Raw genomic sequence first — 27,348 nt, forward strand, 5'->3', positions numbered from 1 at the left:
CCATTAACAGTGTTTTGATTTCAGGCAAATGGGCTCTGAAGGGAGGAAAGTACAAGGTTAAAGGGACAAGTACGAGTTGGCTCTTGTCTCTACTAATAAAAAAATACATCTTATGCATGCATTTGAAGGTCTAGTGAAGACAATGGAGACAGAGTCTTAAGGTATAATAACTATGGGAAGGTGTACATCAGCACTATCCAATCTTGGGCAATTCTTACCTGTTACCGTAGCTCAAAATATGGGCTTATTTATGTTCTAAAGCAGTTATGCCTGAAAAATTAAGTACAGTTAACCACCTTTGGGAAAGGACCTGTCACTCAGTTTTTTTGATGACTACAGGCTGCATTTCTGAGGTGCAATCTCAGTAAGGAGAGGAAAATTATCTTTTTTCCCTTTTTCTAGCCCTGGAATGGGCCTCTCTGACTTGGTGGCCCTCTGTGTAAAAGTACCCCCCTTCTCCCACTTTCTGCCTGCTTTGTCAGTAGCTTTTTTGCCTGAAGTCTGTAAGAAGTTGATATTTACAAGTTGTTCTCGTCAATGCTATGATCCAATAGAAAAAAATGCACGTGTCCAGCTTTCCACACCACGGTCGGCAGCTGTGAAGCAGTGCTAATGTCTCATCATTAGTCATATGCCATATAGACTTTTCACAATCCTCGGCTCATGGGAGATGAAATGTAAATTTTTAAGTTTCTAACAGCAGAGTGCAGTATGTTACAAGGAGAAACATGCTGTAGTTAGATTTAAAATATATAAGAAACTTTTCTGCATTACTTTCTTAGATGGTATGGGGCTGTTTAAATTTTTTTTACAAGCAGTTGAGAGCTATGATAGAATTAAACAGCTGTTGGACAGTTACTTGAATGACTAAATAACTGTTATACCTTTTAGATTATTTTCTTACTGCAGACTAATGAAGTACATGGTTACAGGGTGAGAATAACGCAGCTGTACAGCTCTCCACAGAACTATGAAGCAGAGCCACATTCATGACAAAGGACATCATCCTGCCGAGTGAGGAATCCTTGGCCCACCAGTGAGACAGAGCATTTCATGCAGTTAAAGCACTCCCCGTGCCACTGGCGCTCTTCGAATGAGATAAATTTGGCACCTCCGAGAGCTGAAAGAGATTATGAGAACGAAGATGTGAATCCAGTATTTCTGGACATGGTTCAGAAATGCAACAGATATTGTTTTCTGATGTGTGATCAGGTTGTCGTTCATATAGCAAACAAAAAAATGAACAAAAATCCATAGTCTGAAATACACTTTGTTGGTAGAATTGAAAAAAGCTTTAAAATTATATACAGCAAGAAATATTTTAAGCAAAGCCACAAGTCACTTGCTTGTTTTCATATCCCATTATGAACTCTGAACAGAATGGGTTTATCAGAATGTCCATTCAGGTTTGCTGATCTTCCCAACAAACTCTCATGAAAATTATTTGCAATGTGTTGATACATAGTTTCTGTACAACACTGAGTGAAATTTAATTGTTTCCACCTAAGTTTCTTCAAGAGGGAGTCTTTCGGAAATCACCAGATCATGGAGTTACTAGCATGAGTATATGAAATAAAACATCAGTGGTTTTTGTGGGTTTTTTGGTGTTTTTTTTTTTTTTCTTTTTTTTGTAAAATCATGCCCATTTGATCAGGTATTCATCATTTTATTTGTCCACTTACATATGCAGCATGCACCTGTAACAATCAGTACTCTTCAACAGTTAAGCTCGCACATAATAGAATAACAATGCAGAACAGCAGCAAATGCTCTCAGAAAACTTCAGCTATCATAGACTAGTGACCTATGTGTCTATAAATCATCTCAGTACACAAGGATGCATGCAACAGAGCTTTTTTGCATTTGGCAAGCTTTCCAATTTCGCAGGTGTGCCTAACCAGCAAGCAGTTAATTCATGTCCCATTTGATCATATTTGCACTTAAAAACAAAGCTGAGGAAATTACAGACATGAGGGACTTGTGTGCGTTGTCCTGGGAAGAGCCAAAAAGTGCCCTTTCATTTATTCTTAGGGATAAATTTTAGTGCAGAAAGCACTAAATCAAACAATGGAGGAACTCCTTTCGGCGCATGAAATAGCTCCTCAGCAGTCAGGGAACATGAGTGATCAGTATGTCCTAGCAAGACATGCTGCATGTGGCAGAGAGAGGGTCTCTCCAGTAGTTAACTAACTCCATCGGTCTTTCATTACGGTGGGACTGGTTTTAATGCTGTTTTCTAAAGCATAGGCCTGATTTGAGATAAGCCTGATGGTTCATCAGTGTCTAGATGCTTCTAGAAGATAAGACTCACCTGTAATAGGTTTCTTGCAAGCAGCACACTTCTTAGCATATAATTTGCTGAAACAGTCTACACAGTATGGATATTCATCTTTGGAAATAAACCTTTGTCCAGACAGCTGGGTTTTACATCCAGCACACACAAAGCATTCTTTATGCCAAGGCTGGTCATGGTAGGTCACTCCCCCAGAAGTTATTACCTAATACATTGACAAAAAGGACAGAGCAATGAAACAAAGGTGTGAATCTTGAAGGATTGTCCAGTCCTTCATAAGTCCTTCCACTTGTTTTAACTCTTCTCATATGCACAAGAGAGTGTGGTCACATCAAATGTTTTTCATCTGGAATACCAACTTGACTAACTGCAGTTGTGCTGAACATGCCACTGGTTTGTTATTCTCTGTTTTCTATCATAAGATAACCTCATGGTTTGTAATAAACAGGTTAGCTTATGAATTTTTTCTGTTACACATGTGGATAAAGGTTTAGCATCAGGCATGCCCTCAGAAGAGCAGTTCTCAGTGATGGACAGCGAATGAGAGAACCAATGCTGAGATTACGGCTAATCTCCAACTGGAACTGGCATTTTGCTGTCTCACAACTGAAACAGTGTTTTAAGTAGAAAGAAAGAGACAGTAGAGAAGCAGAAGTGAGACAGAAAGGAGATCTATACTGCCAAAAGAAGAAAAAAATGGTGTTTATCAGTGTCATCAAACTTGTCATTCCCTGCAACTCACTCACAGCTTTCTAGTGGTTATTTCTGAAGAGGGAAATTTGCAGTTGCTCTATGGTTTCCATATGTGTGGTAAACAGCTGGTTTCACAGAAGTTGTGAAAGACTGTACAGAGAAATTTCTGTAGAGATAAAGATGAGCTGTAAGACAGTGTTTCTACTGTCAAGTCACATGCACAACAGTGAATGAATGAATGAATGAGTATTGTTGGAACATGAGGAGAAAAAGTTGGAGAAACATAATTAAGCAAAAATAGTGGCACCATCAAATTTCCCTGGGGAATACAGTTTCAGGGAAATAAAGAATAATACTGGGTCATGTCAGGCAATAAAAAAATTCAAATAGTTCCCGATCCCCTTAGCATTCCAGTATTGGACTACGTGTAACTCTCATTTACTTTTCCATTAAAATCTCAAAATTTCTGGCACAAAATTCAAGACTCCAGTTGGGCAATTTAATCTCTTTGGGCTCAATTCTTATTTAGGGGAACTAATGTGAATTTAAGTAGTAAAATTGTTTTAGCTATTATGTAGGGGCACTCTTTGCATTCCTAGAATTTTTAAGAAGCAGATCCTGATTATTTCACGTTAAGTGCTGCTAACCTCCATGCCTCTAATAAACACAGAGCAGAATTACTGTATTTGCCATGTGATCATTTAATGCAAATTAAAGGCTAGATGTAGACACATGAGAATATATAAAAGTACTTTCTAAAGTTTAACTACTGAAGAAGAAAACAGGCAGCAGATTTTTCTTAAATTAAAAGCTTTTGTTAGAGGTAGAGGTTTACAGATAAACATTAAATAACTTTAGAAATTTTAAGCTATTTGATGAAGTGAAAAAAAAATCTTGCTTCCAGAGTGATACAGGTACTAAAGAGTAAGTTATATTCTGCCATAAAAAGCAGCTTGAAACATTTCCCTAGAGAACAGAGACAATTTTAGAACATGAGAAACTAAGGGGCGAAAAAAAGAAAAACTCATTTGAAATCAATCTTTCTGGTACCCACAGGGGAAGCATCGTGTATTGAAACAGTAGGACTCTTGACTAGTATTATCACAACTGAATATTATTTAATCTGATTATTGCCTGATACATTTCAAGAGAAAAACAGGCAAGGCTGTGAATGCTTTGCTCAGCTTAAGTGGCTTATTATGCTTATGAATAGGTCTCAAAAATGTTGGAAAGGGAGGCATGTTGATCAAGGCAAAATCAGATATTACCAAGAAAGAAGGGTTTTACATAATTTTCAGTGAAATTTCAATCTTTGTTAAAAAGTGCAAACAAAAGAACCCCAAAGTGTTTGTTTTGGTCAATAAATTTATTTCGAACATAATAAGGCTTATATTAATGTTAACTAGAAGGGGACAGCAGACACTGTTGCATTTAGCTTTCAGCATCCAATATCAATACAAATGCTCTTACTCTTAGTTCACCAAACATTTTATATAATCCAGCCCCTTCCCACACGAGCAATATTGCCTGATTAGGGCAATTTTTCCATTGTACGTTTAATTACCTTTTTGCAAGAGTAGCAATGGTGAGCAAATTGCTTCTCAAAACAGGGCACGCAGTAATTCTCATTGTCTTTGGTGATCAGTGGTTTTGTTCCCAGTGGCTGCCGGCAATACTGGCAAACGAAACAAGATTCATGCCAGGAACTTCCCTTAAATTCCATTTTACGGGAACCTGCAAGAACCCAAAGTGAACAAACCCCCCAGACATAGCCTTGTAACTTAAGTTTTAAATGTTGGGAAGACTCCTGGTTTTAATCTTCTATCTCAGTATTGTATTACCCAAGAAAGCACTTATTCTCAATTTAATAGAGTTTCTAAGTATGTACTTGAAATTTCAAGAACACATTCGGCGCCATATGATCACCTGGCAAAAGACATGCTAGGTTGCCTAAACTTTGATTTTTAGACTCTGTCCTTCCATGAAACTTTTAGGGTTACTCCTCTGTGATACGCTTCAGTTGCTCAGCGTTTCTCTCAGGCCAGACAACTCAGTGATGATGTTAGGTACACAGCACTTCTATAAATTAATTTGTTGGATGGTTAGTACATCTATTAATGTCCTGTCTTTCGTCTTCCTTAAACTAAGGCTCCTTCACTTACAAATGCATTATTTATTTTATTCAGCTTAAGCTGGCAAATTTTTTTAAAGTAAATATCTTTTCTGTGATAAAGCACACTACACTGCCTCTTATAGCCCATCATTTCTTCCTAGATCAACAGTTCTTTTTATCATCTTTAACTAAATGCTTTTCGTGCAGCGCAAGGACAGGTGCAATCCCCAAAGAAAATAACTCAGTTAAACGTCTGCCAGAGGAGTTTCAGAGCTCTTAGCTCCTTATACAGGTGCCCTCTACACCTTAATGTAGATGTGTAAGCCTAAGATACGCACGTATATCGGAAACCCAATTTTTCCAGTGACTCCACCATAACTTTCCCCCCTGCTGGTAGCATCAGATTGCAAAAAGAGGTGCCAGGTGCTTCACCACCCTTTCCACATGAAGAAAATTGCTGCTATACCCGATTAATCCCACAATACCTGTTTCCTGAACTGTGGGGCTAGTGGAGAGAGAAACTACTGGCTGTATTTTTACAGAAAATGTTTGCAGCTTCCTCGCAGTGATCAGAAGGCTGACTTCACTGTCTTTGCCTTTTGTGTCTTTTCAACACAGAACTAGCAAGCTGATGACAAAGAAGTTAATGATTTAGAATATGCTTGGCATCCCCATGCCACTTCAGTTCTCTATTTGCACTGTTACTCCTACCTTGGCACTTGCTGCAAAGACTTAGTCTCCTAGACTTTGGGGCAAAATCTGCAAGGTGGATATATGCCAGAGGATAATAATGCAAACCCCACTATATTCTGGTGCTGTTCTCATTACATCTAGTAAGGCAAGCCTATTAAACAACATTTTTTAAACTATGTCAAATTTAAACAGTATATCATCCTTAAACTGAACACAACTATATTGGTGCAACATTTATTTCCACTAACACAGCTTTTACCTGTAATGAAAAGGAAATAAACTGTAAAAGTACATAGTTGCATCAATGCTACTTGTTGAACCATGACATCAGTAACGTAGTATTTATACCAAGACAATAATTCTGCACAAGCCAGACCTTATTTTTTGGCATTAAATCTACTGAAAAATAAAATTCCTACATCATTGCCAAATTTACTGATGTCCTTGGCCAAAGGTTCTCAAACTAGTAGTCATGAGGCCATGGCAGATAGCTTGCAGCTGGTATTTGGAGTTATACATGTGATCCATAAAAAGGTTCAAGCATTGAGGGTAGCTCACTGTTCCAAAAGTTAGGCACCCCCTTCCCTAAGCAAGCTGCTTCATTTTGCCACATACAGTGCTGCGGCTTCTCTTAGATGCCTCTGAAGAGGCAGCTTTTAGGCAATCTCTCTGCTGTATGAGCTTCACTGGTGTGGTAGCAATGAAAGGTCTAGAGGATATCCTGAACAGACACGATCAAAAGCTGAGAAGCAGTTTAGTGGAAAGTGCAGAATTTTCAAGGCTGCTAATGGTAGGAAGTAAACCTATTGTAAACACAAATGTACTTGTCTTCTTTTTAGTAAAAATGCTGATAATGATTTGAACACAGAATGTCATGTTTTGAAAATTTGAACGAAAAATATTTCTGAGTGAAAGAAGTGGTATGAAGAATATGAGCTCAAGGTCTGGTCAATGTGACAGACAAAAATGCAGATGTCTTGTCATCTGGCACTCCTGCTAATGATAGCTCTGTTTGTCTACCTACACTCACAGGCAGATACGCTTCCTAAGAACTGCAACAGAACCAAGGACTCAACATGAACACATTTTACCCTATCTTGAACTCTAATATTCTTTATAAGGATTCATAAGCCCTGTCAGTGCTAGACCAGAGGTATCTGCTTGCCCTCTCTTCACTGCCAGGAGGGTACTACATACAAAGGAGAAGTAGTCACCTGATAGCTGTTCTGAAAGTCAAGGACCTTGTAGCTCAGATATTCAAGGATGTGGTTATAATTAAAAATGCAGTTACATTTTTCACCGAAGGGTCTTACCAGGCATAATGGTCTTCTGGCAGTGAAAACACTTAGATGAGTACTCATCAGAGTAGCATTCAGTACACAGCAAGAGCTCGTCCTTGGCAGCAAATGGTTTCTCCACCAGCGAGCGGTTGCATTTGGCACACTTGAAGCATCCCTCATGCCAGTGGCGGCCTTTGTAGGCCAGATCCTTGGAGAAAGTAAGTCCATGTTAATGAAATTTCTTTACAGTGTTTTTATCCCTCAGCTCCTCCCAGAAATAAAGTGAAAAGTGGAGAGCATTGCAATGGGGACTTGAAGAGATGACATGTGTATCCGGCAGGAGATGTGTTCAGAGGTGATAGGAGTACTCAGTGTCACTGTGTCAGGATATTTTGTAGATCTCTTGCAGAGGCCATTAGGAGCTGCTTTGGCACAGGCAACAGTCCTTCCTTATGTAACATCAGAGACATGTTTTTATTGGAAGAACCATTTTATATTTTACAGTTGGCCTTCAAGGGGAAACAAGTGATCAACATTTTTAATGTGCACAGGCCACCTGACAAGAAGGGCATTCTCTATAGACTTTGAAATGAACTTCATGTATTTTTTCATGTTACTACATTTTCTTCCAGCTGACACTACATAACACTAAAGAAAGATCATGTTATTGCAGAAAACAAGCAATTAAAATCTCACTGAGAACAAAATGATTCTTAGGAAGAGTATTAAAAAATCATTGCTTTTGTTTAACCTAATATAACTCCTCCTAAAAACTTGGCAGGAAAATGTTTGTTTAAGACTCAGCAGGCTTAGGGGATGAAAAAGCTAACAGTATATGTATGAGACCTCCACTAAGAATTCAAAAAAAGAGCAAACAGCAGATTTTATTTTTCTGATGTCAAAAAACCAGGGGGAAAACGCACCACCAAAAGCGTCCCCCACCTTAAAAAATAAACCAGACCCTTCCAGGTCTCCTTTATAAGAAAGAAGCACAAAAGGACACAAATCCTATCTCATTTTTCTCCTTTGTCAGATCCCTACCCTTTAAAGTGCTAAAAATGAAATACATAGCACGCTTCATTTCAGGAGGTGCTGAGCGCTTACCACTTTCATCTGTGTTAGTTAGCACTCACTCTGAACATTTTAGAAAACAGGCTATCGCCCCAGAGCAGCCTGAGGCAAAGACTGGATAAGAAGCAGAGGAAGAGAGCCAAGCTCTAGCACCTTGGCAGAGGTGGGACAACCAGCTGTAGATCTCTGTGGACCACTTTTCTAGCGGACTCTGGCCTGTTGCAGTCCTTTCTTCTTACTCCTGCTTTTTTCTCCCAGTTTTTCCTTCCACTCAGTCCAAAGACATGACTTTTTGTTAATTATCTTTGACATTGGTAATCCTGCCACTTACTTAATTTTCAATTTTAAAAGTGGAATTAGTGAGCTCAGAGCACATGTTCTCCAGGTGACCCACTGGAGCTATGTGTACAAGTTTGCTCTTGAAAAATGCTGATGAGAGTTTGAGAAGAGTCTTTATCCAAGTCAGCAATTTCATTGGATGATTCCGTTAGAGTACTGAGCTGTACTTAAACAATGTGCTTTGAAAACCATGAAGTTCTTTCTTTGGCTGGGGAGGTCTCCTGAGAGGCTTATTTTAATAACTTTCTGACCTTTTATTTAAAAAAAATGTAAGCAAAGCGAGCACCGGGAGAAGGTGAGCACTACGTACTGAACTCAATAAAACAAAGGCATTTTGACAGGTTTTATCTGAACTTGAAATTCAAAGACCTGTCAAAGACCACAGAGGAACTCATATTATTAATTAATATTCTAAAAAAGGGGGGAGGTGAAAAGAAAGCCAAGCCCAGAAACACTGCTGCTAACATGCCATCTATGATGATGAGCAAGGTAAGCATGGAATTAAGTTAAAATTAAAATATACTTAATTTCCAAAAGACAGAGAGAAAAATATAGGAATTATAAACATGGTTTCTTTTCAGCTTGACATCTGCATGTCAAGCTTACCTACAGTAAAAATAATTTATCCAATACTCAAAATACTTCAATGGAGATCGCTCAGAAATTCCAAAGTTTCATTCAACCCTATCTACTGAATTACACCAGCACCCTACTGTCACTCAAGCACTGTGCAGTCTCTGCAGCTAGTGAGTGACTGGAGGTGAAGCATGGAGTCCAGTTGCGGTCCACACATACACCACAGCATCAACGTATGTTTGAGGCATACGTATGTGCAGATTTCCTAATCTTTGGCCCCGGAGCTTTCCTATTCAGGGAAAACAGCACTGTTCCTCTTTGCTGTGCATGGATATACAACGGCTATGCTTAGGTCTCTTCACCAGCACAGGGATATGCAGAGGGTCTGATACAGAATCTGCCATTAAAGAAATGGGATTTGTGTGTAATTTAGCAAAGAACAAGAAGTGAAAGCTAAATCTTTACCTTGGAATCGCACTCAATAGGTTGCTTGCACTCTTCACAGGGGTTGGCAAACAGGCTGTCATAACATGTAACACAATAAGCGTTTTCTTCTCTTAATGCATACTTCCTTCCACGAAGAGACTGCAGGCAGTAATGACAGTCTGTGTGATTGCTGGTCATGCTGGTGGCGTTCTCCACGTGATCTGGAAAGATGGAAAAATCATGTAATTCAGTGGATGGCTGACTGCGTGCCCAAATAATAAATAATGCTGCTTTACCTGTGAAAATTAGGAGAGGCATTTCCTGGTCATTTGCAGTGCCCTGGATTTCTAACGCTGGGCTGTTCCATAATAAAATGGTAGTCTTCAGCAACATATACTGTGTATTGTATTACCTACATAATGGGCAGCAAGAAGGCCCCTTCAGTTTAATCTGATGGTACTTACACTGACAGGTCAGGTACCTGAAAATGAAGCTGTCTTCACATTCTCTACATACAACTACTGACATTATGAGCATTAGGTACTGGATTGTGAGGCATGGTTTATCCAGAAATCAGGGAATGGAGATAGAAGCTATGGTTCAAAAATTAAACTAACTGCAGAGTTAAAAGATGAAAGAGAAGTGGCAAGCACGTTGTAGTGTGTTCCTGGGTTTCTCTTGCCATTCCTGTCTTTCTGCTCATTTCTTCCTTTTCAAAATATCCCCACATCTACCTGACTGAACAGAAGGAAGACAAGGGACTCCAAGCTATATGGCTGGTTTTGCATAATCCCAGCTGTGCTGCTAGCATTTGGTAGCAATGTAAGGTGACACAAATACCCCTGGATAGCAAAAGAGCAAAATATAAAGAGAAATAAACTAAATCATAACTCAAACAAAATCATAACTCAAAATAAGTTTCCCTTGTTGTTATTGGAAAAGATTGTCTTTTCTTACATATTTCTGTATTGCCAGGTTCCACGTTGGCAGTGCCAGAATACTGTGAGATAGATTATATTTCTGTGCCAGACAAGTGCAGGAAATACCACAAACCTATTGAGAGCCAATTGTACAAGTTTCCCATCCTTCAGTTTTCCAGGCTAAAGAGGCTTGGATAAGCATCCAAACCTCAGCTGCTTATAGATCTCCAGTGCTGAACGTTTTAAGGATTGCGGAGATGAAGACTTATTTCAGTCTTCTTGTTGCTGGTTGGATCATCAGCACTTTGCTAAAATTGGGTCTTGATTCCTGGGAATGAAGGAAGAAGAATCCAGAAAGTTCCCAGTGAAGCAAACCCAGAAACATCTGCTGGACTCATTTGATTGCACTCTTCATTAAACCCATTGAGTGTCACCACAGTCAGTGCCAGCAGTCATAAATTTTAGAGGATTTGAGAACAGCCAGTAAAGGTCTCCTAAAATATTAACATATCAGTGACTTTTGGCAGCTGAAGTCTTTGCACTTTGAATAACAGTGCAAATTAGTTTATTTGAACCAGATGCAAAGCCTGAGAGTAAGGAAGAGAAGCGTATGAAGAACGAGATTGGAGGGAGTACTCGCCACCACAGAGTTTACATCTAGTCCATTTAGAATTACTCCCTCATACTTGTTGTCATACACTCACTGCCTGTCTTATACCCATCGTTCAGTTTTAAAAAGGCATTTCTTCTTTTTCTGGGTTTCTGCTTTGTGAGATATAATCCAATATGATTGTTTGAACTATGAGAAAGAACAATTACGACAGGTCTTCAGTGGCACCATTGCATAAGGTCAGGCATTTATTAATCTGTTCCTGGAGGGACAATAGTAAGACAGTGAAAAGGGATCAGGGAGAGAGGCTATAATGCTTGTCTCAGACCAAAAGTAATGACTCGATTGTTTGGCACAAGCTATGGAAAACTTGTTCCTGTAAATTGAAAATCTTTTGAGTTGAATTGATTTACTGCATTTCTGACTGCCCTAAATCTTTGTGCCAGCCAAGACAGGGTGTAGTAAGGAAGTAAAATAATCTGTAACTCGGATCAGTGGGAAACATGCTTGCTTAAAAATATTACAGATGTGTTTTATGTGATATCCTTGGAATAATAGTATAACAGGGCTTGAATGAGGACTTCCATTTCCTTAAGGTCAAACAGAGATTTAAATGTGAAACGAATGAACCAATGTATATGAGAAAATGACATCCATCAGCTTGTACATTTACACAACATGACATATAAAACCAGACACAGAGCAGTAATTCACTGCACGATCACTACAGAGTCATCACCAAAATTGAGGTTAAGTTTTGCTCATTTTCTATATTGGGGAAGCAGTATAAATTGGTGGCTAGGGAGACAATCAAGGAATGTTTGTGGTTAACTGGGCTCTGTATTCAAGGTCATAGGACAGGCTTGAAATTGGGTTTCAGAGGAATTTTCATTCCTTTTTTTGTAGGAGTTAGAGTTATGAACTGCCTCTGAGGATAAACCTGAGCAGACTGCCTTTCTGATTTCCTCCCTGCTGAATCAGTACCCCAGCTTCCTAACACAGTTTCATCTCAGCCTAAAAGTGGCCACAGGAAAATCCTAACAGGGAATGCATGAAGAGCTTATCTGTTACTTACAGTGCTTTTTGTTGTACAAAGCTTACCAACAAATAGCTTCAGGTATTTGCAGAGACATCTCCGTTTTTTCATTCTAATGAATGGTGATAGGTTTTTAAGTTATTGAAAACTCTGCATACCCTACGATTTTCTTCAAAAAGTGGGTTTCTTAATTTTTTTTTTTCTTCCCAGGAAGCCAATCTGTTCCAGGAAGCTTGGCTTATATACATATACAAGACCTGCTATAGTAATACTCCAGAACTTCTGAACTTGTAATGTAGTTATCCTCCTAAAAAACCTATATGGATATGGGAACAAAGTGCCATTACTCCTGTTTTACGGATGACAGTGGTTGCTTGAGAACATTAAAAGATTACACCCAAGACCAGAGTCAAAGCCTGGGCCTGTCCTTGAGCTGCTCCTCCAGTAAAGTGCTCAAGTCACCAAAGGCTTTGTTTCAGAAAAAGTCTTCAGGGTTTGACCATGATGATATAAAACCATATTTGAGAATGAAGCAACGATGGTATGAAAAAGAATGATGATTTTTGCAAATCTCTTGGCAAAGGGCTGGTAACCTTTGTGAACTACTTTTACTGTTAGACAATGCAACAAAAAAAGTGAATTTTGTCTCCCCCAGCACCACTTACCCTTGCTCCAATAAATAAGTAAGGTACGAGCACCATGTAGTTAAGTAGAATGTTTTTCTTGTGCTTTGATCCTAATCTCTAGAGAAATATGTTTACTTTAAGTTTGCTGGAAGCTAGACTTTGTGTTTTGAAGGTCAGTTGAGAAATCTCTGGCGGTCTGATGCTATTCACTCTCATGGAATGAAACGCTGACTCCAGCATTCCAGCTGCTAACTCATGTCCTAGGCACAGGGAAAGACTGTGATGTCTTCATTCCTTGGGAAAAAAGCATTTTGTTATCTAAACTGGAACAAAGCTAAATACCATTGATTTTTATGTATCTAGGAGGCACAGATATGTGATACCATTTGTAGTGTTAGAATATTCCAAGGGGGAGCAGGAAGATGTTGCCAAAGATGGGAGGATATTGCAGCTGGAGTCCTTGGGGTCAAATTTGAGAATGCAGCAGTCTCATGGTACGAATTATAAAGCAGATGAAAATAAAACAACAGAGCTGGCTAGTCTGCCCACTGTTCCAGCAGATTAAGACAGAATTCAGCTACAACAAATTAGGAGAGGGACTTTCTGCAGAGTCAAATGGTTTCCTGTAAGATGCAGATCACTAGAAGACTTCTAGCGAAGAAAGCTGTTAAGAAAATGGTTGTGAAGTTGTGAAACCTGATAAATGTGGAACCATCAGGAAAGGAATGCTTGTTTTCTCACTGGAGCTAAAAAGCACAGCCACGATGTTAATACGTCTCTCAATAATTTATCTTGATATTTTCTATAAATGTATGTTAATCTCCCTTAGGTTATATAAATATAAAAAGCCTAGAAACATTAATCCTACTTAGATGGGAATGAATATACATAAGCATGTAGGCATATACATACATGTAAAAATATTGTACCTTTCGCTTTATGGCAATTCTAATGGACTATTTCCCAATCTAAATAAGCCTGCCATTGAACTGCATCATCTTGTTCCTTATGAACATATAACGAATGGAACAAGGCTCTCTATTAGGGAGGCATAAAGAAAGAAAAATGATGGCAAAATAAATCACTGCAACAACACTGAAGGATAAGAAAAACAACTTGATCTATTCTGAGGGGGACACCCCTGCAAGCCGTGCCAGACACCTGTTTATTTTCGGTTAAGTACTTTTTTTTATCTTGGAACATGGTTTTGCACGAATTTGCTGATTTAATTTTCCCTATTTTTGTTTTTTTTGGTGAAAGCTGCTGAACCATTGATCACTTACATTTGCAAATTATATTAGTCACTCAAGATTACAACTGCATTTTAAAGCTAACAATATCATTATACAGAAAAATTTCTAACAATATCATTATTTTATAAATAAAAGTTTCTAACAAGGTTCTACAAGGAAATTTTTCTTCATTTCAGAGGACACAGTTTCTTGATTTCTCTGGATGCCTTCTACCCCCAGAAATCTGTTATTTTGTTATTGTGACTAGACCTAATAAAAGCCCTGACCCTTTGAGAAAAACAAAATCACAAGGCAGTTAAATGTATGCTGTATTTTCAAAACACTGTCAATACCCTTGCTTTGTCTCTTCCCTCCCTTAGGGTAACTGCAGTTTTCCCAGCGACACCTTTAAGTTATGCCTGAGTGTTTAAGGACACTAGAATTTTTGCTCTTCTAAAAACGGCTAGAGAAGCAACAGGAATCAAGAGCATATATTACAGATCAAGTCAAAACAAGTACCTACAGGGAAGTGGAGACACAGGTGTTAACTTTGAACAAGCTGTTTTATCTCTGTGGCACAGCACAGTAATAGATCAGGTATGGGGGCACCTGAGTGGGTGTAGAGCTCCCGCTGATGAAGTTCTGCTTTAAGCATCCAGGATGGATGCCAACCAGGACTGTGCTGTAAGAATCCGACTATGCAGCTTCAAGGTCCACAAGTGATATGATTTTGGTGGACTCTCTACGCAAAGCAGCTCATTTAGAGGCTGATCTGGTAACCGCACCACACTGCGCTGTACTGTGTTTACACACCCCATGACCATGAGCAAAAAGGGCAAGAGCTCTGGCTTAACTACAGGATTGAGCATCCCAGGAATTTTGTTTTGCCTTAATTGGTATTGCTGTCTGCTTTGTTTACACCATGCAAACTCAAACATTGGTGTAGTCATCTAAATTCTTCCTTTATCCCAGTACAGCATAATTTGCTATTTACCTAAACTTCAAACTAGGACAAATTAGAGCAGTGGAAGTACCTCACTAAGTGTTCACAGTGGTGTAGACATACAGAAATGCTGTGGCAGGAGAGACCTGATAGCCCATGTCCCTCAAACTCTCTTTACTAGCTACAGAGTGGGTTGGAATAGCCTAGCCCCATTGCCTCTATGGCAAGCTATGTATTTCCTTTAATTCATCCACAGAACTTTCACCAGCAGCATCCAGCTTGTCCAATACAACTTGTACTTGCCTCCGAGGTCAGCCTGAGAGATTTAGTTGGCAAAATTCAAATTAATGGCTCTGTATGCATCTGTCCTAATGGATATTCTTCCTCTATTGTGAGCCTTGCTAGCAAAGCTCAAGAATTACCATCACAATAAACACACTGTACAGAGAAATTAGAGATCAGAAGTAAGAATGTCAAATGTAGTATCTGAAAGCAGGTTTTTTGGAGGACGCAGACAGAAAAGTTGCTAACTGGCTACAGAATTAAACCTAGACTATTTATTTGCTGGACTTTTTTTTTTCTTTTAAACTAATCAACATGTGAGAGTCAGGGAGCGCAATTCATCATTTAATACTAGTAACACACTGGTGCTCAGAGATTCCAGTCCAGAGTAACTGGCCCTATTATTTTGAACACAACAAGCTCAGCTGGTCACCAGTGCTGCTGGTCAGTCATGCAGCTCCATGTTTCAGTAGAGACAAACTGTCTGTGGAGTGCTCGGTATTGATTCAAGTCTCTTGCAAGCTATTACCCAGGAACACAAATCCTTTTCATCTGCTCAGTTTCCTGGGTGCTGTCAATAACTTCACCAGCAGCAGTACATGAAAAAAAGTAGGGTTAATGCTAAGGCTTAGATAATTTCTTTTATTTTTCTGAAATTGTTCTTAACCACATTTTTTTTTACAGGCTTTTTTTACAGTCTGGTAGAGCCATAATTTTCTCCAGCCTTCATTATGGAGCTCATTCCTTTCTCAATACTGTCAGATTTATAGAATAAAATGAAGCCATGAAACATTTCAGCTGTGCATTGGTGTACCTTTTCATGTAAAATCCTGGCAGTATTCTCAGTTATACTCTCTATATTCAACCATAAAACAGGTTTGAGGATTGCATGTGGTACAAAAGAGACATGTGATAAAGTATACCCAAAATTAGCTGCTGAGTTATATACTTAGAAGACATTTAGACAGTTTTAAATTGATTAGCTTCAGCTGCCCGAGTTCCAAACACAATGCAGCCATGAGCCTAAGATGTGGATGAGAAATCATTAGTGAATCTTAGGTACAATATTAAAGGAAACAATTTAAAGTAATGGCATTAGTGGTGTACCCCAGGGGTTGACACCGGGACCAATACTGTTTAACATCTTCATTAATGACCTGGATGATAGGGCAGAGTGCACCCACAGCAAATTAGCAGATGACACAGCACTGGGAGGAGTGGCTGATACACCAGATGGGTGTGCTGACATCCAGAGCACCCTTGCCAGAGGTGGGGTGAGAGGAGTCTCATGAAGTTCAACAAGGGGAGATGCAAAGTCCTGCCTCTGGGGAGGAATAACTGCAGGTACCAGCACATGCTGAGGGCCAACCAGATGGAAAGCAGCTTTGCAGAGAAGGACCTGGGAGTCCTGGTGGACACCAAGTTGAACACGAGCCAACAACGTGCCCTTGCGGGTAGGAAGGCCAACAGCATCCTGCGTGGCATTAGGAAGAGCACTGCCAGCAGTTGGAGGAAGGTGATCCTTCCTCTCTACTCAGCACTGGTGAGACACATCTGGAGTGCCGGGCCCAGTTCTGGGGTCCCTAGCACAAGAGAGATATGGAGCTGCTGAAAAGAGTCCAGTGAAGGGCCGCAAAGGTGATTAGGGGACTGGAGCAGCTCTCCTAGGAGGAAGGGCTAAAAGAGCTGGGACTGTTCAGCCTGCAGGAAGGAAGGCTCAGAGAGGTTCTTATCAATGTGTACAAATACCTGAAGGGAGGGAATGAAGAAGGAGCAAGGCTCTTTTCAGTGGTGCCCACTGACAGGAGAAAATGCAACAGGCACAAAGGAAAATACAAGGGATTCTATTTAAACAGAAGAAAAAAACCTTTCGCTGTGAGAGTGGATGAACACTGGCACAGGTTGCCCAGAGAGGCTGTGGAGTCTCCGTCTTTGCAGATATTCAAAACTGAGCTGGACATAGCCCTGGGCAATCTGCTTTAGGTAACCCTGTTTAAGCAGGGGGTTGGACTAGATGACTTCCACAGGTCCCATGCCACCTCATTCTGTGATTCTGTGATGGACCACAGAAAGCTTATCACTGCTGAATAATAAAAGAGGAGGGTGAAAGAGTCCACAAAACCTCAGTATTCCCTTACGCGCATTTGAGCAGGAATGGGGTCATTCCCATAACAAGCAAACAGGTGTCCTGTAGATGACATTGTGGTTCCACATCTAAGCTAGACATGTGCGTAGTCTAAACAGCAGAAATGCTATTGCTTTCAGCTGTAATATTTACATGCTTGAACCTGAATGTACGCTTTAGAGCTTTGCTGCCTATATCCTTGGAGTACAGATTTTGATAGATATTTTCAAAGATAATAAAAAAGTGGGTTTTAAAAAGCATATAAGCAATTAGGTTATTAATTACAATTAATTTCAATGTTTCCTGGTATTTCAAATCTGGTAAACATAGTCTCTAAATCCTTCTCAATTAAAATACATTCAGTGGAATTGCACAAACTCGGTTACATAGGAAAAAGCAAATGAAACTACTGATTCTAGATAATCTCTGTCAAAGAAAAAAACAGTTTCAGTAGATTCAGCATTTCCACAGGGAAAAATCACTTCCAACATTCTCAAGTCCCAGCCATGTATGAAACTGAGAGACACATCATAGTATCTTCTGTGTCACCACTGAGTGTGAAACACGATCAACATGTCCTTTGTCAACCATTCTGATACTTAGATATGAATACTGCCCAAAAGCTGGATCCTTTTTGATGGAAAGGAGTTAGTGGCTTTTCTGCGGTATCTGGTTCACCACAGTAAAGATGATTTTGTTATTTTTGTTGTTGCAGGCTGGTGCAAGTCAAAACTCCTTTTCCTCACTGATAATTTTAAATTTTAAGCTGTTGTTAATTGTTACAGACCAGGCTACAGAAGAGATGTGAAGGTCTGGATGCCTTCAGTAAACCTGACTATTTCGATAACTTGGCTCAGAAGGAAATGTAGGCAGTGCTCCGCTCAGCCACTGCCCTGTACAGAGCAACAAGGAATAAAGGAGTGTTTGGGGCACTGACACCTACGCTAAATATACTTCTTACCAGAGCTCAGCAGGGAAAGCAGATCTAAAAATTATTTTGTGATGACTTAAAGACTGTGTGAAGGAAAATGACTATAACTGTACATAAGTTTTTGCAGTTCAGCGGGCAAAACCATCCTAAGGAAGACGCAAGAAACCCTACAAGAGATGGTTAGGCAACAACCTTCTCATGAGGAAAGTCTTCTAATCCGTTTTAGAGGATTAAATTCATGCTCTGAAACTTGAGCATTGATAAGCTTCCAAAACTAATATAAATTAGAAGAAAATGTATTGCACCAGGGTATTTTTGGAAGGAGTTTTGCACTAAGCTTGATCCAAAGTGCTCTAACGCTTTTATTTTTAAATTTTTGATGTATTTTAATAGAAAATATTTGTGAATAAAAAAACCCCACTCCATGGAAAATGTCAGTTTGTTTTGGAAAAGCAGGATTCAAAAAAGTGAAAATTGACCGAAAAATAGTGGTCTAAAAATTGATCTTAAATTCTCAACAGAAAAATTTATAGTATAAACTTAAATTTTATTTTTGATATAAAGTTTGAAATTTCATTTAAGAAGCAATTTTATAGCTAACCATTTTATTCTAGGAAAAAAGATGTGAATCTGAGTTAGAGTGATCTCATTTTGAGAGAAGAAATTTGGTAGCGAAAGGACATTTATCTTGGGTTACAGTTTCTTCAATTAAAATAGTGGGAATGTAGAGAATAACATATTGTACTTGCATGGAAGTATTAATGTATTTTCCTTCTATCAACCTGCAACCCAGCAAGTATTAAACGTCCTTGAAAGAGAAAAAGAAACATTACCTATTTGGGGCTGAACTGGTCAGGATGAGAATCGATCACTGAGGTCACAGCTGTTCTCTGGCAACGAATACAAAGTCTTCCCCACCACTCTCTCTGCCTGGCCTTTCCAGTCCCCTTTCCTGCCTCCACCCTCACCTACAAACCCCTAATCATGGAAAATACATTTAAAAGTGCTTAAATAAAAAGAAAATGAAAGTTACAGATGAAGACCTGTGCTGAAGTCCTGATCTGAGACTTTTACCAGTGAGTTCATCCCCAGTGTGCAGATCAGAGCAGCACTTCGGAGCGATCTCTGCTACAACAGCGTCTGCGCATCAAACATCTGCCTCCCAATTGCCCTCTATACAATGCACTAAAGTCAAGATGCCTGCGCAGCTGAGCAGAAGTCCACCAAGGAAACTGCAGCATCTTGGCAATTATAGCAACACCACCGGGCAGGGACACATCTACCTGAAAACGACAGAAACTTGCCTTCGCGACTGAAGCTTTCCTGAGGAAAACAACAGCAATAGGAAATGATGCCTGTGATACAGCGGGGAGTGAAGTGCTCACAGGCTGTGAAACAAAACAGCCTTGCCACTAACAAGTGGTAACAGAGCTTCAACAGGCAACGCTGATGCTGACTGCAATCTTTAAGATCTTAACAAAAAAAGGCCGTTTCTTGTCTTTGCAGATGCGTCAACCGCAGAGACTAGATTTCCCCCACCCTTATAATTTTTTTCAGGAACAGAAAGGCAAATGAAGAGTATTGTGTCTTGTGAGAACGGGTACATCACATGAATTAAAAACCTTTTTTAAAAAAATAACTACAACTGACTACGCAGTACAACTTTTTCTAGCTGGGTTCTTTAAAAGCCTGTGACCTACTTTAGAACTGCTTTAAGAAATAAAATGAACAATATGAAAAAGATGAGCAGCAGCAGCGATGTTAGCAGCAAGCTAAAATTGGAAAGGATTTTCATTACCCTATTTTAAAAAAAAAGACCTCCTTCCTCCAAAACCAAACATAAAACCCCCAAGTGGTAATAAAGCATCTGCTGCAGTGGCACAGCCTTTTCCTTTCCTCTCCCAACTGGACTGTGCCAACCTGACCTAGTTTTCTGAGGAAAAAAATAAAACCGAGCTGCAGCACTTTTGTAATAAAAATATGACACTGTATCAAAATGAATCAAATCTAAAGATTTCTAATCTCAGCCCTGTTCAAAGATTGTCCTGAGCTAGGTGGCATTACAGTTTAGGAAAAGCAAAGGCTACTGCAAGGAGTATCGGTATGTAAGATCCCTACTTCAGTTGTTACTGTTCCCAGGTATTTAGATTTTTAGGCTGAACGAATGGACAGTTTTGCTGCTTGCAGAGCTCCATCAGTCTTAGCCGCCACCTTCTTACCAAACTTTTCACTGAAAACAGAGATGACATGGGTCTGCAGACAAGCCCTGGACTGCTTATTACGCCCACAGGAGTCATAGTTTGTGAAGCCACTGCTGTGTAGAGTCTAAGAAATGCTGGCAACTGCAAATGTAGCATATATACCCTCTCTTCACATTGTATGTGAGCTGTTTAGGGGGAGTGTTGGTGTGGCAGTCTCCTTCCTCTTCATGGAGAGGAACTCCATGGTGTGCCTCCATGGACCTTCCCAAGGGAAAGCAGGCTTCAGGATGGGCAGTCCTAAGGGGCAGGATCAAATAGAGAAGGAATGGGCAGAAACATTGAGTAGAGCAAATAACAGCCTGATTCCAAAGCAAGGACTACCTACACACTCTGGATTTTTTACTGATAACACAATAGGCATTGCTACGAGACCTAGCAGGAAAAATCCTCTGCAATTGCAATCTCTTCGGAATACAGGGATCCAAGAATAACACAGCCTTATTAAAATACATGGGCATGCATTGCATCTGCTAGGTGGACAGACCATGAAAAGTCTAATCCAGTGGAGAAAACCTGAAAGATGTGGTTCTTTTTGTATTCTGCTTCTTTTACTGTAAAGAACTGGTTATACAATATAGCTGAGACAGAAGGTGAGAATGGTTTCCAGGAAAGCGCACACCAACCTACCAACATGAAAATACACCGTGGGTGTTCTTAAGCAGACTTACTTCTTTTTGCTTCCCTCTAAGCGTTACATGAACACCTGCTTTGTCTTCTCTTAGAACAGGACCCCAGGAACACTTGCATATGTATGTAAATTAATGCAGCTGAATAATTTCACTCAATTGATGGATGTCAAATTAGGTGATTTAATATTTTCTGGATTAGGTTTTTAACTCTGCATGTTAGGGTTGGTGTTCTCATATCTATTAGGGAGTGCTAGGCACAATTCACTTACGAAGTTTCAACATCTGCACCAAGGCTGCAGTAACAAACTAGTACAATTTGGCTGTGTGTGCATTTCACTAAAGATGTGGAATTCACTAAAGATGTGGAATTCTAGCAGAGTGACTTTTTCCTTTTATTCTCTGCCCTGTATTTGTTTTAAACATACTGTAAATCTGGAAAACCTTATTAGTTTAACTATGCAGGTGCATCAAGGTCTTTGGGCTGGAGGCAGAAAAAGATAAAATATTCAGATATACAAATTATTTTACAACATGTCCTATATTCACTGTTGATAGTAAACCAGCATATTCATTCCAACACAGCAAAAGGATATATGACTTGCAATGTAAAAACTCGGTTCTAGAAGACAGCTGATAACAGGAGACTTTTAAAGGCAGTGAACCCCTTTAGGAGTGGGGCTGATGGAAGAAATGGCAAGAAGTGGAGGTCTTCAGCTTCTTGTTTGTCCTCTACCAGCGAGGAAAAATAGTCTTACTAGGACTGAGTATAGAAAAAAATGTTGGATTTTTCTTTGTTTTTTGTTTGTTTGTGGTTTTTTTTTCTTTTCTTCAAATATGTGGCTTTGTGCATCTTCCATTAACCACAAAAAAAAATGTTAATTGAAGACCAACTTGAGCAGTTGAGTAGATAATGTCATGTCAAACAAGATAGAGTATATCATGGAATCAACTCTGTTTTAACTTCAGTCCTCATGTCCTGTGAGCAGCAACATCGACCAGTCCTTAGAGAGACTCAGCCCTGGGTTCTGTTCCTGCCCTGCCAGTGACCTTAGCCATGTACTTGAAAACTTTGTGCCTCTTATGTTACCTGTTCTGCCTACTTAGGAGGTAAGGTCTGCTGAACAATTGTGTGACTGGGTATCCTAACATTTCCCTCAAGCTTTAAAATCTCTGTGCCAGACAGTAAACATACTTCTTTCTATTTTAACATAGTCTATCTTCCTAAAAGTGGCTGTGATTTAAAATTAGGCCCTGCAATGAGTAGATCATGGTATTCTGTCTTTCTTTATTATGATGTGAGGTTACTGACCCTACAGTTGCTGCCCTGCTGGGATTTTTGTAATGTCCTGGCATGTGAAAAGGTCCTTTTTTTGGTTTTGGCACTATGACTTTCAGAGTGGATTTCTTTCTATGATTATGAATACACACTATCTAAAGGCTGGTTCCAGTGTAGCATTGCCCTATTTTGATTGAAGGAAAATTCAGGCTAAAGTTTATCTGAACACCCAAGATAGTCAACATTTGACTCAGACAAATAAAAACCATCAGTAAAGTCTTAGAATTCTGGAAGAAATTTGGTAAGAATGAAGACATTCCTTTCCAACATTTAGGAACATTTTAAGAACATGCCATTTAACTCAAGGTTATTGTGGAACAATGAGTCCACTGAAACTGGTAAAGTCTATTCAGGTGATGACATGAAGGCTGACACGTAGCAATAGCAGAGCAACCATCTTTGCAAACCTAGAATGGAATTGACTGGTTTCAGTACAAGATGATGCTCAGAGTCCATAACTCTGACCAGCTGCGGGGGATAAGGTCAGCCTGAGGAGGAGGAGAGTGGTAAGCACGAGCAGAAACTGTATTAAGGAACAAATACAGTTCAAAGTCCTTTTTGCTAATTTATGTTAAATTTTGTAAATGTTTTCAGTAAAAAGTCTAAGCAAGTGATTAAACAAATTAAGAATTCTGCCACTGTATTTAAAAAAAACCAAAATGTTTTGAGCTTTTAATTTGAAATGTTTCTCAACGCTCTCCAATTTTCAAGCACCAAACTAAACAAAGATTGACAATTAGAAGATCAGCATGAAATAGTTTTTCCTCTAATCTTTTCCTTTTTTTTTCATGCAAATAGAATCCCAGACTCACAGAACTGTAATTATGCCACAATTTGGCATGTTATAATACATAAATGAATCATCATGTGGCTGAATTTGAAACTTGAAGAGCTCGCTTGAGGAAGACTGGGCTCCTGATAAATAGATTTACAGCCTAATACTCTTCTGGGCTTCTGTTAAATAGAATTATAACCTAATACTCTGAAGTATTTTACAGCCTTCTTTTCAAAGGTTTCAGAATGCTTTTCTAACAACAATAATAAAGTAATCCTAAAACACAGGTGTGAGATACTTGTCTATAGAAAAGGTTAATACTTGTCAAAGCAAAGTAATTGACTTGCTCAAGTCAAAGAGCAAACCTAGAGGATTGGGAAAAAAAGAAGCTATATCCATGGCACCGGCCGGGGACAGTTAAAAACACTGTACGAAAGCTGCTGGGTGGTCAACCTCCAGTGCTAGTGGTAGAAAGCACTTCTAAAATTAGCTGAAGCAATAAAATGCTCCGGTTGTGAACTTTTCAATTGTCCTTAATTACTCTGAGGTTATGATTAATATTCTTATGCAAAATGTTCTGGGTGGAATTTTTCCAGTTTTATGTCAAACCTCTCAGGGCTACAGTGGTTGAGAGAGTTCCTAATTATCCAGACAGTTTTGGATAACGTGGGTTTGAACTCATTTTTTTTCTCCCTAATGTAAGAAACCCAGTTTACAGATGAGGAACTGAGGCACAGAACAACTTGCTGGAGGTCCCTCCGGACTGAATTCTGGTCTCCTGCATGTGTGCTCTGTCAACAACTATGCCATGCTCTGTCACAAGGTCATTCTTTCTATCAATTTTGCTATCTTTGCACAAGACACATTATAGGAAAATGAATATTTTTTTGAGTTATAAAGCATCCAAGTGTGAGGCCAGCAACAAACTAGGGCAGCCTGTTCAGATCCATTATCCGTAATACGCTGAGATGTGCAAGAATTTACCAGTCCTTATATATGGACCTAGAAATATTCAAACTCAAAGGCAACCATGGCTGAGAAGAAAAGTAACCTACTAGCATGAATGAAGTAGCATCAAAGAAAACTCTTAGTCTAGGAAAGGGAAACAAGAAGGGATGACAGCTGACGTATACTGTAAAATATCAGAGAAGAATGGAGATATTCACAAAAGCTAACCTAAGCCTACTGAGGCTAATGAACAAGGCACTTTTTATAGTTAACAGAGAGACATAAATTCCTCTCCAGGGTGATTACCAGCAGAAACTTAAATTAGCCATCATTATAGAGGCAACCAAGGGAGATTAGTTAGCCTTTGTAACAGTCTTGTCCCTCACTGTATCTTTGCTATAGGATTTTATTAACTTAGTTTTAATACATCAGTTCAGGGTTTTTGGAGTAATGTTTGCATAAACCATAAACAAAACCATCCTTATTTCATCCTTCTTAAATTTTACAGGAAAATATAAATGTACGAAACGAGGAGTTCACAGCCTCCTTTCTCACTAGAGCTGCACGCCCTGTTCCCAGAAGAATAAATTCCACTTCAGGAGCGCAAGCAGAGCATCAGCAGCATTTTACCTTGCCGACTTCCAAACTTGGGGCTCTAGAGATTTTAACAGAACAGTTGAACTGGAAATCATTAATTTTATGAGCATCCTAGAATCAGTCATAAGGCATCATCTTACCCTTAACTGGCAGGGAAGCATGCAGAAAAACTCAGGTCAGTTTTATTCCCCAGGTGATCTAAAAGCCTGAACAGCATCTAGAGCTTGTCCAGTTGACAGGAGGACTGCTCATTCGAACAGGCTCAGAATTTCACCCTCTGATTTTGAGCTTAATATTTGGAAGCACACTGGTTAAGATTTTCATATTTCTTTCTGTCTGTCCATGGTTACGCAATACTGAAAGTTTTTAACTTTTTTTGAGAAATACAACTCAGATATGGAAAAAAATGAAGAAAGCTGGGCTTATTGGTATACAGCCCACAGAACATATGTCTTACCAAGTCAACCAAAAATGTACACTTTGTAAAACATGACTGCCTGCAAATAACCTGGAGATACCATAGGTCGCAACTGATCAGAATCTCTTTCAAGCAGCTTTTGATTTCATTTTGCTCTAATCTTACAAGAAGGTTAGTATGCCTTCTAAAGTTTCTAACAATTACACAACTTTGAATCAAAATGACTTTTGTGACACTGCAATAAAATTACATGGCAAGACCATCAGCAATCTGTTATAATGTTAATATATTAAATCTGTTACAGCCTGTTCTGCTAAAATACTCTAGAAACGTCAACTCATCACACAAACAGAAGAAAAATATGGGTGAAAATATTAACCACAAAAAAAAAAGGCATCTGAAACTTGTTTTCTAAATCTAAGAGATTTTGTGCCCAGCTCCAGATATGAAACCAGATCTTTCGAAAACAGGGACAGTTAAATATATTTTCACACATTAATTTATTGAAATGGAAATTATATTTGATAGTTGTGTCGAAATTTAATTGTAACCTCATTATCAAAAAGACTGCCATTATGAAATCAAAGAGCAGTACAATTAATACACATAGACTTTAATTTAAGGAATGTTTCCACCGTTCCCCATACTTCCTTTTTAATTCTGCAATATAGGCACACATTTCCAGCACCATTTCAGTAAAAAGTGGTATATCCTTTCAATACTACTCTTTCCCTTCAAATTCCAAACCAAAATTATGATCCTAAAAATGTGACAGCTAAAAGATAAAGCAAAGTGTCATATGGAGGGAGAATTTGGAGATGATACTTGATTTTTGTAACAAGTCAAAATATTGCTATAAACACCAGCTTGGAAACTGGTTTTACTTCAAAAATAAAGCACGAAAAATCCATGTTAGGACTTAAAATTAGTTATGCTAGAAACAAGTGACCTACCTTATCAGCAAAGAAACTACCTAGAAAGTTTTCTTGCAATAGCAAATAGCTATGAAAGCTTGCTAAGAGATAAAAATGGTGATTCAAATGTCACAGGAAACAGCATACCCTTTTATTGTTGGCTTGTTCTTTGGAGTAAACAAAATTAATCCTCATCTCATTACAAAGGAAACCCCAATCTGCCCATAAAATAACGAGTGAGCCAATTAATAAAATGAAAACAATTGCATCCAAAATAAGTGTGGTATTTCTTTTGGTACTCAAAATCAAAAATTTTTGATATATGTGTAGAATTTTGCATCTAATTTAATTAGCAGTTTTGTGTCTGAAGAAAAAAGTTCCTGCTTACTTGTTCAAGACGTTAAATTAGGTACCTTGTATACTACCCCATTTAAACATTATCAAATAAAGGAATAATGGAAAAAGAGCCTCAATACTCACATTTAGTTTTAAGCTGCTTCTCTTGGTAACTTGTACAGCAAAATAAAGGAAGAAATAATTACACGTCTTCACAGAAACAAGCATTCATCAAGTCCAAAAGAAACAGAACACTTTGCCAGAGCTATTTGAGGGTCCCATCAGAATTTAGCTGGATGGAAGAAGGCTGAGGGTCAGTTTGTTTCCCTTAGACCTCATGACATGCAAATAGCTGGCTGCCTCACCGCTGAATCAAATCATTCTTTGACATATTGTGTGTACAAATTGCAAATACATACCATGTGGGAGGTTCTTAAAGGAACATATTTCAGACAGTTACAAAAGGAAAAAGGCACTTCTGTTAAAAAACTTAAGAATCAAAACCCCCAAAAGCCCCAAACTGTTTAGTACAAGGAAAAAAGAAAAAAAAAAGAAAAAAGGGGAAAAAAAAAAAAGATGGATCATCATTCATTCCCAGATACACTTTGGTCCATGCATAATGAATCCAAAAGACCTCATGTGGCCTTGTAAATCAGAAAAGAAATAGAAAAGATGTGATTACTAAAGTCTGACTGTTGTGTACAGGAAATGGGGGGCAGGGAGAAACACTTTTCCAATTTCAGAAGAGACTTTCGGGGACCCAGCAGAACTCCTCTGACACTACTAAAGCAATTTCTGGGCTGCAACAATTTGCCACTCTTCCAGCAGGCAGGTAGATGGCATTACTATCAGAGTGGCAGCAACGGCCTCCTCTAGGTTGTCTCTCAGCATTTCTCAGTTCTGGCCTTTGAATTGCAGTCATCTCTTTTCCTTTTCACTTGGACA

The 27,348-nt window shown here is 39.0% G+C and overlaps 1 protein-coding gene across 1 annotated transcript; it reads right to left on the bottom strand.

The window, feature by feature from the left end:
- Positions 1-900: 900 nt before the first annotated feature.
- FHL5 (four and a half LIM domains 5) lies at positions 901-26,580 on the bottom strand. Its single transcript, XM_059834533.1, has 6 exons — positions 26,548-26,580; positions 9,524-9,705; positions 7,106-7,280; positions 4,551-4,720; positions 2,312-2,498; positions 901-1,120 (listed from the first exon to the last, which is right to left on the bottom strand). The coding sequence occupies exons 2-6, from the start codon at positions 9,680-9,682 to the stop codon at positions 969-971; spliced, it is 843 nt and encodes a 280-aa protein (XP_059690516.1). The 5' UTR covers positions 9,683-9,705; positions 26,548-26,580; the 3' UTR covers positions 901-968.
- Positions 26,581-27,348: the final 768 nt, after the last annotated feature.

The sequence above is a fragment of the Gavia stellata genome, chromosome 2 (assembly GCF_030936135.1).
Source record: "Gavia stellata isolate bGavSte3 chromosome 2, bGavSte3.hap2, whole genome shotgun sequence".
In the NCBI taxonomy this organism is placed as follows: domain Eukaryota; kingdom Metazoa; phylum Chordata; class Aves; order Gaviiformes; family Gaviidae; genus Gavia; species Gavia stellata.